The sequence below is a fragment of the Mobula hypostoma genome, chromosome 9 (genome assembly GCF_963921235.1).
Source record: "Mobula hypostoma chromosome 9, sMobHyp1.1, whole genome shotgun sequence".
Taxonomy (NCBI): Eukaryota; Metazoa; Chordata; class Chondrichthyes; order Myliobatiformes; family Myliobatidae; genus Mobula; species Mobula hypostoma.
Window position 1 is genome coordinate 99,935,924 of NC_086105.1, and position 12,602 is coordinate 99,948,525.

Sequence of the window (12,602 nt, forward strand, 5' to 3'; positions counted from 1 at the left end):
TATCAATTTTTAGGAGTGAATTTATTGACTCTATATTTGAGAAAGCACTTGATTAATGCGGATTTTATGTTTCAGGACCTCAGCTATAATCAGTTAACTGAGATTCCTAGGGAGCTGGAGAATGCTAAAAACATGCTGGTGCTCAACTTGAGTCACAACAGGTAGGCATGAATCTCATAGTAAGCACCTCTGTACCTCCCCTTGCAATTGGATCCTTGACGTCCTAACCTGAAGACCACAATCAGTGCGGATTGGTGATAACATCTTCTCGCTGACGATCAACACTGGCACACCTCAGGGGTGTGTGCTTAGCCCACTGCTCTACTCTCTATATACACATGACTGTGTGGCTAGGCATAGCTCAAATACCATCTATAAATTTGCTGATGATACAACCATCAGCAATCTCAGGTGGTGACGAGAGGGTGTACAGGAGTGAGATATGCCAACTAGTGGAGTGGTGCCGCAGCAACAACCTGGCACTCAACGTCAGTAAGACAAAAGAGCTGATTGTGGACTTCAGGAACACATACCAGTCCTCTTAGAGGGATCAGAAGTGGAGATAGTGAGCAGTTTCAAGTTCCTGGGTGTCAAGATCTCTGAGGATCTAACCTGGTCCCAACTTATTGATGCAGTTGTAAAGAAGGCAAGACAGTGGCTATACTTAATTAGGAGTTTGAAGAAATTTGGTATTTCAACAAATACACTCAGAAACTTCTATAGATGTTTATAGATGTACCATGGAGAGCATTCTGACAGGCTGCATCACTGTCTGGTATGGGGGTGGGGGCGGGGGCTACTGCACAGGACCGAAAGAAGCTGCAGAAGGTTGTAAATCTAGTCAGCTCCATCTTGGGTACTAGCCTACAAAGTATCCAGGACATCTTTAGGGAGCAGTGTCTCAGAAAGGCAGTGTCTATTATTAAGGTCCTCCGGCATCCAGGGCAGGCCCTTTTCTCACTGTTACCATCAGGTAGGAGATACAGAAGCCTGAAGGCACACAATCAGTGATTCAGGAACAGCTTCTTCCCCTCTGCCATCTGATTCCTGAATGGGCGTTGAACCCTTGGACACTACCTCACTTTTTTTTAATATGTAGTATTTCTGTTTTTCTGCATGATTTTTAATTTATGTATACTGTATAAAGTATACAGAATAAGATTTACATTATTATTTTTCTATATTATGTATTGCATTGAACTGCTACTGCTAAGTTAATAAATTTCATGTCACATGCCGGTGAAAATAAACCTGATTCTGATTTATAATAAGCACATAAATAATTTAGGCTCTTTGGCCAACAGTGTTGTGTCGACATTTTAATCTACTCCAAGTTCAACCTAACGCTTCCCTCACACATAGGCTCAACCTTTTTTCATTCATCCATGTGTAAGAGTATTTTAAGTGTCTTAAGTGTCTCTAATGTATCTGTTTCCACCACCATCCCTTACTGCACGTTCTATGCACCCACCACATTCTGCATATACAATGGATTCTCGTTAATTGGGACACATCAGGACTAGTATATTTTGGTCCAATTAAATGGCTACTCCAATTAGCCAAAGCGTCATGAAAATAGTTTTAAAAAATGGTTAAGAAGGTTTTTTTAAAAAAAAAAGGCAAACTAAAGTTCAACTGGGTAAGAAATTATTTAAATGAAATACAGAATAAATTAGAACATTACCAGGACCACTACAGTACTATAAAACTGTATTAGTTTCTAATAGTTATTGACGGAGGAATTTAGTGTGCATCATTTACAGTCAATCAAAAGAACACCGACTGTAAATGAACAACATCAGCGCAGATACCTCTGTGCAGATAGTGGACTGCCTTCAAACAGTGCTTTTGATGATTGTATCCTCCAAGTCTTCATTTTAATTGAAACATTCAAGACGATTGTTGATGCCTTCACGTTCTCCATAGTTCCTAACTTGAAGAAGTGAAATCACTTCTTTTTTCACTCCCAGTCGCTACTGGCATCTTCAAGCTGGAATGCTTAAAACTGCAGTGATCACCACAGTTCTGAATGTTGTTACTGTTTATTATTCATCAACTGACTGACAAAAATCACACAAGTGATACTATTTAGAAACTGTTCGCTCTAAATCCAGTGCGGTGTCTCATAGTTCCATGACATGCATGCGACTGACACTTGTTAGAAAATGTTTGTCTCAGTTAAGTGACATAGTGTCCCAAATAAACAAAGGGAATCCCGGCTATTTTCTCAATTAGTTTTTGTTCTTTAAGTTTTGTCCCAAATAAGCGGCTGCACCAAATAACCGATGGTTCAATTAACCAGAATTCACTGTATTATTTTTTTAAAAGCTACCTCTACCTATACTTCAATTACCTTAAAATTATGCCCTCTCATATTAAGCATTTCTGCCAAGGAAAAGCTAATTCTGACTCCACACAGCCGGGTTTCCCTGGATCCCATCCCTTAACTTTCTGAATGGGTTGCCATGGGGAACCTTATCAAACGCATTACTAAAATTCATATAGACTGCATCCTCTGCTGTACTTTCTTCAATTTGTTTTGTAATTTCCTTGAAAAGTTCACAGGTTCATGTGTGAAGACTTTCTCTTCCCTGACTTCTGCACTGACTATCCCTAATCAGGCTGTTGTGGCATGGTAGCATAGCATCCAGTGCAGTACTTTACAGTGCCAGCTGTAAATCAGTCTAAAGCTGTTTGTAAGGAGTATGTATGTTCTCCCCATGACTGCATAGGTTTCCTCGGGGTGCTCTGGTTTCCTCTCATAGTCTAAAGACATATGGGTTAAGGTTAGTAATTTGTGGGCATGCTATCTAGTGCAGCAAACTTGGTGACACTTGCAGTCTGCCACAAATACATCCCCAATTTATGTTGGTTGAAGATGCAAATGCCGCAATTCATTATGTTTCAATGTACATGTGACAAATAAAGCTAATCTTGTGTTTCTCCAAATGCTCATAATCCTGTCTCTAGGAATCCTCTCCAATACTTTGCCCACTACTGATGTAAGACTGACTCACTGGTCTATAATTCCCTGTTATTTTTTGTTGAACAAAGGAACATTTGTAGTAGTAGATTTTTAAAAAATTTATTTCTATTTTACTGAGGTTTGTATGTATTTTATTTTTTCCAATTTGTTCTTCTGTCTAGTTGAAGATTGGGCAATCATGAATAGGGTATTGAAGATAAAAGTTTGTATTGTGGAACTGCAGGACCAAAGTTCCTCCTTGCTCACATAAGCACTTTAACTGCTGGAGCTTATTTTCTGGATTTTGCTATTGAAGTTCTGAGGCTGGCTGCTTGTTGATTTTTATTTCTGACCACACCAAACCCAACCCAACCAAGTTTCCACTACTTTCTCATTTTACCTATACCCATACACACAGCAGGGAAAACCACCTTGATACTGCCTTCCACAGGTACATCTATGATTCATATGTGCATCAGCAAGCTTTGTTGCAATATAATTCTTTTGCTACGTTGTTTGGCTTTCTGTCCCAGTACTTGAATATTGTATAATCCTGCTCTTATCACCTTGTTTTCTTTTTCAGTATTGACAACATCCCAAACCAGCTGTTCATAAATCTCACTGATTTGTTGTATTTGGACCTGAGTGAAAATAAGTTGGAGAGTTTGCCTCCTCAGATGAGACGCTTGGTTCATCTTCAAACACTGATATTGAATAACAACCCACTCATGCACGCACAAATGCGGTAAGGGGTAACCAAAAGCAAATTGCTCTGTTTAATGTTATGCCATAAATTAAGAGTAACAGAAGATGATGAATTATTTAGATGAATGAATGCTGTAGTAAAAGGGAAAATCCTTTCAGAAATTGTCAAATACTGTGAATATTGTCCTTTTGGGTGATGAGCCATCTTTGTGTCAATGCATGACCCTCGTGGAGTGCACAGAACCATGGGGTATTCAGATACAGATAAAGTTCAAGAGTTAATTTTCCCCTATTCTACTGCTCCCTGAGGCCTTTTGGCACACACTAATGAAGTAGGAACAGGACCATTCTATCAAACAACATTCTTGTGTCACCATCCACAATAGTTATAACTGCCAACACAATGGTAATTGGTGATAAATCCTGACACTGGATCAAGTGACAATCTTATGTGCTTCACATGGGTATGATTCTGAAGCACCTTTACAGAGATGATAGTTTTGAACTATGACCATTTACTATACAGCCAAGCAGTTATCTATAGTGCATGTTGATTTTGTGTGGTATCCTGTGGAACTGAGGAGTCTTGACTGAATTCTAGCAGGGTGTATAATTCACTGTACTAATCTTTTGTAGGCAGCTTCCTGCAATGTCAGCTCTACAAACGTTGCATCTCAGAAATACACAACGGACACAAAGTAACTTGCCCACCAGCTTAGAGAGCCTGTCTGGTTTGTTAGGTAAGTTTAACTTTTTTTGTGAAATTAAACTGCTTCTTCACATTTTAGTCAACCTGTTCCTTTAAAAGACTGTTCCTTTCCTACATGTTTTTACTTGCAAATCTGGCATTATGTGTGCCTTCCACTTTGAAATTTTATACAGCCCAATGTTTTGGTGGCCATCTGGTAGTTTGGCTTTATGTACTTGTAGGCTTCCCTATTTCTGCTCATTGGTGCTTTGTGCTACACCAGGATTTCATATTGCACTAAGCTATTGTTCCGTAATTCTATTTCTTGGCCTGATATTGCTGACCTTCGTCCTCATCCTGGGTGGGAATGTGCCAGAATTTTACAGTGTGCAATTGTTCAGTTACTCATTTGTAGTATTTGGTTATGTCAGTATTGATCTGTGACTGTGTCTATCTCAATTGCTTTGTGCAAGTCCTGTTGAATGTGGCTGGCAACCATCCCTTTCCCTCTTTGTTCTGACCCCTGTCTCTATGATTCTCCCTCAAGAAGAGATGAGTACAGGCAGCTCCTGTATACAGGAGGATTGTATTCCTAAAAAGTCTGTATCATGACACCGCACTCTCAGCACACGTGTCAAGAGACAAGTTGAAAGATATTGTTTATATACCGTTTCCCCCACAAATTCAGTGAGGGAATTTATTCTGTATCTCAGATTTTTGGTATTGATTTGTGAATTCTGGCCAATTTCCTTTGCATGCCATTAACACAGGTATCACCCACAGCTATCATATATTTTATTTTTTCCTGTCATGATGTGGAATCGATGTGCTGTTTTTAATTAGTGCTGGGCTGTAAGAGAGCCCCAGAAGTAAAATTGAAACAACCAGGAATGCCCTGGATTTATCCTCCTGAGGAGGATACAGAGAATAATGTCACCCAAGGGCACTGGTGGTGGTGGTAGTATCATTTGGCACTGCTGAAATGTTGCTACTGGAACTGGGGTGCATAGGATCATCCTCTGGTACAGAATTGCCTCCATAAACCAAACAAGGTATTTTAGAAATGATGCCTGGCTCATTCTTCCCAATATTAACTGATGTCCAGGTAGAGGGTGATAAAGTACTTCTGAGATTCATTTTAAGGTTTTTTCAAATTATAAGTGCCTGCCAATCAACTTAACATGTAGTTTCTGCTTATTTGAGCAGGATCAAACAAACATAACTTTTCAAATCTTAAAAATGTTGTCATTTATTTCCCAGATGTTGACTTGTCTTGTAATGACCTTAGCCGTGTACCTGAGTGCTTATATACCCTCTCATCTCTGCGGCGGCTGAACCTCAGTACAAATCAGATCTCTGAGCTCTCGCTCTGCATTGATCAGTGGACGCAACTGGACACACTGAATCTCTCCCGGAACCAACTCACTTCACTTCCTGTATGATGGTTAAGTTGTTTTAAAGATGGGCCTTGCCTGTTCTGACAATCAGCATGAAAGATGATGTCAGTTATTGCTCTGGATGCTTATTTTTATGGTTCTGTTCTTGCTTTATTAATCTGCAGTTTCATTTGAGAATGTTTACAAATTAAGTGGTGTTGGCTGTTGTCTAATTTATTTTAAATCATGATTGTACATTGTCTGGAACAAACATCTGCCATGGACACAACTTGTGTTGCATCTGGGTCAATCTAGTGAGTGTTTCATGAGAATCAAACATTAAAGGTTGAAATTTTATTTTGTCCCCTGTGGAATGAAAGGAAAGATGAAAGTTAATGTAATGCAATTGTCTTGTTTTTAAGCTTTCCGCCCATAAGTAGCAGCCTTGTGTTATTTGTGGTGCAGTCTTCATTTGGGAAATGTGCTAGCATTGTACTTGAACTTGAACAAGCTGGAGTTCGATGGAATCCCATCAGATATTGAGAAAATATCAAGCCCAGAAGAATGCATAGCATCCATTAATAATTTTGAGCTGATCCCACATTATTTGTACAGGCATAAGCTGTATTCATCTTGTAATTAGCAGCAATTTGGAAAGCTAGGGAAATTTGGTTCTAAAATTAATGTTGTCACCTTTTATACTTGGTTACTGAGAGTGTGTTGTATCAATATCCAGTAGTGAGGACTGAAATACTGCAGTTGTCCAGAATTTCCCCCTTGTGGTGGCTAGGAGCTTGGTGCCATCATAGAATCCATGTAATTAGTGATTTTCCTTTCACTGAAATTAACATGCACATCCTTTCTAAATTGTGGAACCCACACACTTTCATCACTATGTATAAACACATTTCACGAGGAAATCTGCAGATGCTGGAGATTCAAGCAGCACACACAGAAAGTGCTGGTGAATGCAGCAGGCCAGGCAGCATCTATAGGAAGAGGCACAGTGGACGTTTTGGGCCGAGACTCTTCGTCAGAACGTCAACTGTACCTCTTCCTATAGATACTGCCTGACCTGCTGTGTTCGCCAGCATTTTTTGTGTGTGTTGTATAAACCTATCACTTGTTTTGTGTATCAAGTCAAAGGTAATTTGTTAGTATGGATTTGGTAATCTGAGGCATCACCATCTCCTTTTTCTATCCCTTGTAATAACAAAACATTCCTTTTGCTGTTTCGATTGAAGTGCAGAAAAGAACGAATGGAAATAAATATGATTGCTTATAAACACTAGCACAAATGAGTTTAGTTGCACCTGTGTGCTAGAGTGAACTGAATGTGATCGATCCAAAGCAACCGATTATTTATAATGAAAGTGACAAGCAGTGAATAAACTTCAGATACATAAAATGTTCAACTAAAATTCTGGATATATTTTTCCCTTTCAGTCAGCCATCTGTAAGTTAACTAAGCTAAAGAAGTTGTACTTGAATTCAAACAAGCTGGATTTTGATGGCATCCCGTCAGGCATTGGGAAACTAGCAAACCTAGAGGAATTCATGGCTGCCAATAATAACCTTGAGCTGATCCCAGAGAGTTTGTGCAGGTATGTGCTGTGTTGATTCTTCAAGTTCTGCTTTGAGTTTGAAGTTCTCATATGGCAGTATTCAGAATTAATTAATCCCTATAGTCTTCAATCCGTAGTTCTATTTGGGACGATAACATCTCTGATGCTTCAGTATTTATTAGCTGCTTTTTTGTTTAAGCTGAGATATTGAATGTGAATTAGTAATATATAGGACTAAACAGCCAAACTTCGTCCTTTGGAGGTGGGTGATGATCAGTGGTGACAACCTCCATCACTTGCTTTCATCATTTAAATCCAATGCCTCCTGCCCACCACTTTTACCTGGAGCTGTCACAATTTATTTTAGTCTTCGTCCTCTACCCAGTTTGCCTGGGATTATATGCCAGTGTAGATCTGACATTGATTTAAGAGTTTCCTATCTTTCAGAGGAAAAAAAATAACCATTGGAAGAGTTTGTTTTGAAGTGAAAGTGTTAACATAAATTTCTGTTTGCAGATGTGGAAAACTAAAAAAGCTAGTTCTTAATAAAAATCGGCTGGTCACTTTGCCTGAAGCTATCCATTTCCTTGGAGATCTACAGGTAGGATAATTCCAACACAACTATAAATAAAATTCTTGTAGAATACCACGTTGCAATAGTCAGCCAGAAGAGGTTTATTTACATGTGGTGGTACACATTTTCCTGAATTTTGGAATTCTGTTTCAGAACATTGTGCGGATATATAAAATTAGGTTCTCTATTCCAACAGTACAGGTTTAGTGGATAGTTTTTTTTCAGCAAAACTGATGTGGACTTACAGCATGTTGCAGCTGGACTCTGAGGAGTCTGCTGGAGTATAGTTTGGAAAGCCCCAGCACAAAATGAACATTTTGAAAAACTATTTGAATAGATTTATCAAATATTCATAATTGTTTAAAATAACTTGATAGTAATAACTGGAGAAGATGGCAATATCTGTAAAGAGAAATTACACCATTTAAAATCACCAAAGAAAACGAAAGCTTTGTTAACGTTTCCTTGCTGTGACTTCTATTTCATATTTCTAATATTGTATAACTTAACCCTTTATTATAACAAATTATTTGATCTTATTATAATTTAAATTAATATTTATTTATTTTTAGGTTCTGGATGTTCGTGAGAATCCTAACTTGATAATGCCTCCTAAGCCAGTGGATCAGTCAGCAGAGTTCTACAATATCGATTTCTCCTTGCAGAATCAGCTTAGATTGGCTGGTGCTTCAGCAGCTACTGTGGCAGCAGCTAGTGGAGGTACAGATAATAGAGACATAATGTTTTACCAGATCTAATCAGTTCCCCTCACCACTCTGCTCCGTCTAGCGGAATTAGTCCTTACTCTTAATAATTTCTCCTTTGGCTCCTCCCACTTCCTCCAAACTAAAGGTGTAGGGCACCCGTATGGATCCTAGCTATGCCTGCCTTTTTGTTGGCTTTGTGGAACAATCTATGTTCCAAACCTATTCTGGTATCTGTCCCCCACTTTTCCTTCGCTACATCGACTGCATTGGCGCTGCTTCCTGCACGCATGCTGAGCTCGTTGACTTTATTAACTTTGCCTCCAACTTTCACCCTGCCGTCAAGTTTACCTGGTCCATTTCCGACACCTCCTTCCCCTTTCTAGATCTTTCTGTCTCTATCTCTGGAGACAGCTTATCCACTGATGTCTACTATAAGCCTACTGACTCTCACAGCTATCTGGACTATTCCTCTTCTCACCCTGTCTCTTGCGAAAATGCCATCCCCTTCTCTCAGTTCCTCCGTCTCCGCCGCATCTGCTCTCAGGATGAGGCTTTTCATTCTAGGACGAGGGAGATGTCTTCCTTTTTTAAAGAAAGGGGCTTCCCTTCCTCCACCATCAACTCTGCTGTCGAACGCATCTCCCCCATTTCACGCACATCTGCTCTCACTCTATCCTCCCGCCACCCCACTAGGAATAGGGTTCCCCTGGTCCTCACCTACCACCCCACCAGCCTCCGGGCTGTTATTCTCCGTAACATCCGCCACCTCCAACGGGATCCCACCACTAAGCACATCTTTCCCTCCCCGCCCCCCCCCCCCGGCATTCCGCAGGAATCACTCCCTACGCGACTCCCTTGTCCATTCGTCCCCCCCATCCCTCCCCACTGGTCTCCCTCCTGGCACTTATCCTTGTAAGCGGAACAAGTGCTACACATGCTCTTACACTTCCTCCCTTACCACCATTCAGGGCCCCAGACAGTCCTTCCAGGTGAGGCGACACTTCACCTGTGAGTCGGCTGGGGTGATATACTGCGTCCGGTGCTTCCCGATGTGGCCTTCTATATATTGGCGAGACCCGACGCAGACTGGGAGGTTGTTTTGCTGAACACCTTCGCTCTGTCCACCAGAGAAAGCAGGATCTCCCAGTGGCCACACATTTTAATTCCACATCCCATTCCCATTCTGATATGTCTATCCACGGTCTCCTCTACCGTCAAGATGAAGCCACACTCAGGTTGGAGGAACAACACCTTATATTCCTTCTGGGTAGCCTCCAACCTGATGGCATGAACATTGACTTCTCTAACTTCCGCTAAGGCCCCACCTCCCCCTTGTACCTCATCCGTTATTTATTTATATACACACATTCTTTCTCTCTCTTCTTTTTCTCCCTCTGTCCCTCTGACTATACCCCTTGCCCGTCCTCTGGGTTCTCCGCCCCGCCCCGGACCTCCTGTCCCATGATCCTCTCATATCCCTTTTGCCAATCACCTGTCCAGCTCTTGGCTCCATCCCTCCCCCTCCTGTCTTCTCCTATCATTTTGGATCTCCCCCTCCCCCTCCCACTTTCAAATCTCTTACTAACTCTTCCTTCAGTTAGTCCTGACGAAGGGTCTCTGCCTGAAACGTCGACTGTACCTCTTCCTAGAGATGCTGCCTGGCCTGCAGCGTTCACCAGCAACTTTGATGTGTGTTGCGAGACATAATGTTTGTTCATTTTGTACAGTGTTTTTATCATCCTAGTACCGAATGCTGAAATATCTAGCTCCAAAAGATTATTAATTTTTATCTTAAGTCAGCTGTGGTGACATTGCTTAGTGAATTACAAAACAACTCTGTTTATGTATGTTTAGCAATAATGTATAACAGGGTGGAGGTGTGGAGAAAGTTGACTTCCAGACAGTATGTTGTGGGAAGTTGTCTCAGGCCAGTGAAAGAAGTGGTCTGTGGGGGAAAAAAAATCATGCAACAGGGAAGAGGCCAGGATCACAACTAACAGGAAGGCAGTTCAATCACAATGAGGTTAGAATGTGGCCATTTTAACTCCTGCGTACAGTCTTGTCTTCCAATAAAATTAATTGTTACTACCCATGTTCCAACTCAGACCTTGGACCAACTCAGACTCTCTGATTGTTGTAATGACTTCCTTAAGGGTGAGTAGGAAGGAAAAATATTTATAAAATCATTTTCTTGTGTAATTTCCCAGAAACATTCTTTATTTTGCTGATAGACTGTCAGATATGCCTAACAGGCCAGATATACCGAAGAACAAAAACTGAGCCAAAGTCATAGATGGACTACTGTCAGAAATGTCCACTGCTGAAACAGTAGCAAGGGGAAAAAAAACACAACAAAATTTGGGAGTTCAGTACTGAGTCCAAAAGGTGCAAATGTACCCAAAGGTGAAATTTTGTTCCTGAAGTTTGTGTTGGGTCTCATTGTAAGTGCTTCTGGGCCTTGAAAGCTTTTCAGTACATGCTGGCATTAATTGTATGCATGTTCAACGTACACACTTTGGAATAATTCGGTACTGGAACCTAAACAGAGAATAAACAAACATTCGTCACAAACCTTATCATTTTCCCTTCGGACACCAGGAGTCACTGCTCGAGATCCAATCGCTCGGAAGATGCGCCTCCGGAGGAGGAAAGACTCCAGCCAGGATGACCAGGCCAAACAAGTACTGAAAGGAATGAGTGATGTAGCACAGGAAAAGAACAAAAAATTAGAGGTAACTAGTTGAAAAATGATTCTATATGAAAACATGGAACAGAATAAATGTAGTAATCTGTTAATATATGACTCCTTTCCAATAATAAATTTAATTTGCAAATGCATGAACAGTATAGGAAGATGGACATTGTGATCACTTGGCAGGTTTCTATATGTTTTTAAAATACACATTGTCAGCACAGATTAAAACAACAAAAATAACAGACTTGTTTCAAAACATCTGTGAGGACAGGAGAAAATTAAAAGAGCCTTCTGTTATGATCAATGTGGGGAGTAGGCTATGTGCTACAATGCTGAGTGGCAAAGAATCAGGTTAAATCTACAACTGCTGTTTTACCTAATCTTGTGTACACATTTATGGCATATCCTGCTGACTAAAGCAAACTTTAGGTCTATCCCACCTCCGAGGTTCCTTTTCAGACCTTCAGGCCCTGCGCTTCCCCCACCCCAGTAACAGAGCACAAGTCAACTCCCTCGTCTGAACTAGGAACCTGCATGATTCTAGACAGCTAAGCAATAAAGCGTTATCAGTTAATATCTGAACGACTACCAAACTCAATTGTAGAAATGCAAATGAAGAATGGATGTGCCACAAGAAGAATCAACACATTCAAAGGCAGCCACAAAGTGGGGAAAAAGAAATGTAGCATTTTGATGCAGTAATGGGCATCAGTGCTGAACTCTCAAACAAATCTACTTCTTGCAGTATCTTTTCACATCTGAAAGATTTTGCATATTAATCAGGTTGACCAATTCCAAGGTTTACTCCCCTCAGTTACCACATTTCAGCTGTCAACATATCACTCTGGTTTCTTCTTTCAGGCTATGGGTAACCCTTGGTAATTTCTGAAGTAAGTACATGTACGGCACAGCATTGTGGGCCAAAGGGCCTGTATTGTGCTGTAGGTTTTCTATGTTTTAATGTAATATTATGGAATGGAGCTCCACACCAGAATAGACCCATGAATCAGGCTGGCCTACAGAAGTAGTACTGAGAAACTAGTCATTATCAGTTTGTCATCATTTAAAAGGGAATGGGGATTCTTATGTTGTACCAGGCGATGTACATTTTTATTTAGCATGTGTTTTGCATTGTCATAGTTGGATCATAGAGAAGGTCAGAGACTGATCATTGTCTATACTCAATTAGAAGAAAAAATAATCCTAAACTAAAATGAATTGTGGATCCCTCAGAACATTGATGGTAATAGAACTTTTATTTTGCTCTGCACTCACACAGTTTGTTAAAAATGATAAACTGCCCATATACAGCATATTTTTAAAAATG

At 40.4% G+C, this 12,602-nt stretch overlaps 1 protein-coding gene across 1 annotated transcript in view; it reads left to right on the plus strand.

Annotated features, from left to right (window-relative positions):
• The window catches only part of flii (FLII actin remodeling protein), a 64,790-nt gene that overhangs the window by 6,571 nt on the left and 45,617 nt on the right, over positions 1-12,602 (plus strand). Inside the window, exons 5-12 of the mRNA XM_063058774.1 lie at positions 76-161; positions 3,549-3,710; positions 4,307-4,410; positions 5,619-5,794; positions 7,181-7,338; positions 7,816-7,900; positions 8,446-8,593; positions 11,179-11,312. Of these exons, the coding sequence (XP_062914844.1) occupies positions 76-161; positions 3,549-3,710; positions 4,307-4,410; positions 5,619-5,794; positions 7,181-7,338; positions 7,816-7,900; positions 8,446-8,593; positions 11,179-11,312 (1,053 nt within the window). The remainder of the gene's footprint in view (positions 1-75; positions 162-3,548; positions 3,711-4,306; positions 4,411-5,618; positions 5,795-7,180; positions 7,339-7,815; positions 7,901-8,445; positions 8,594-11,178; positions 11,313-12,602) is intronic.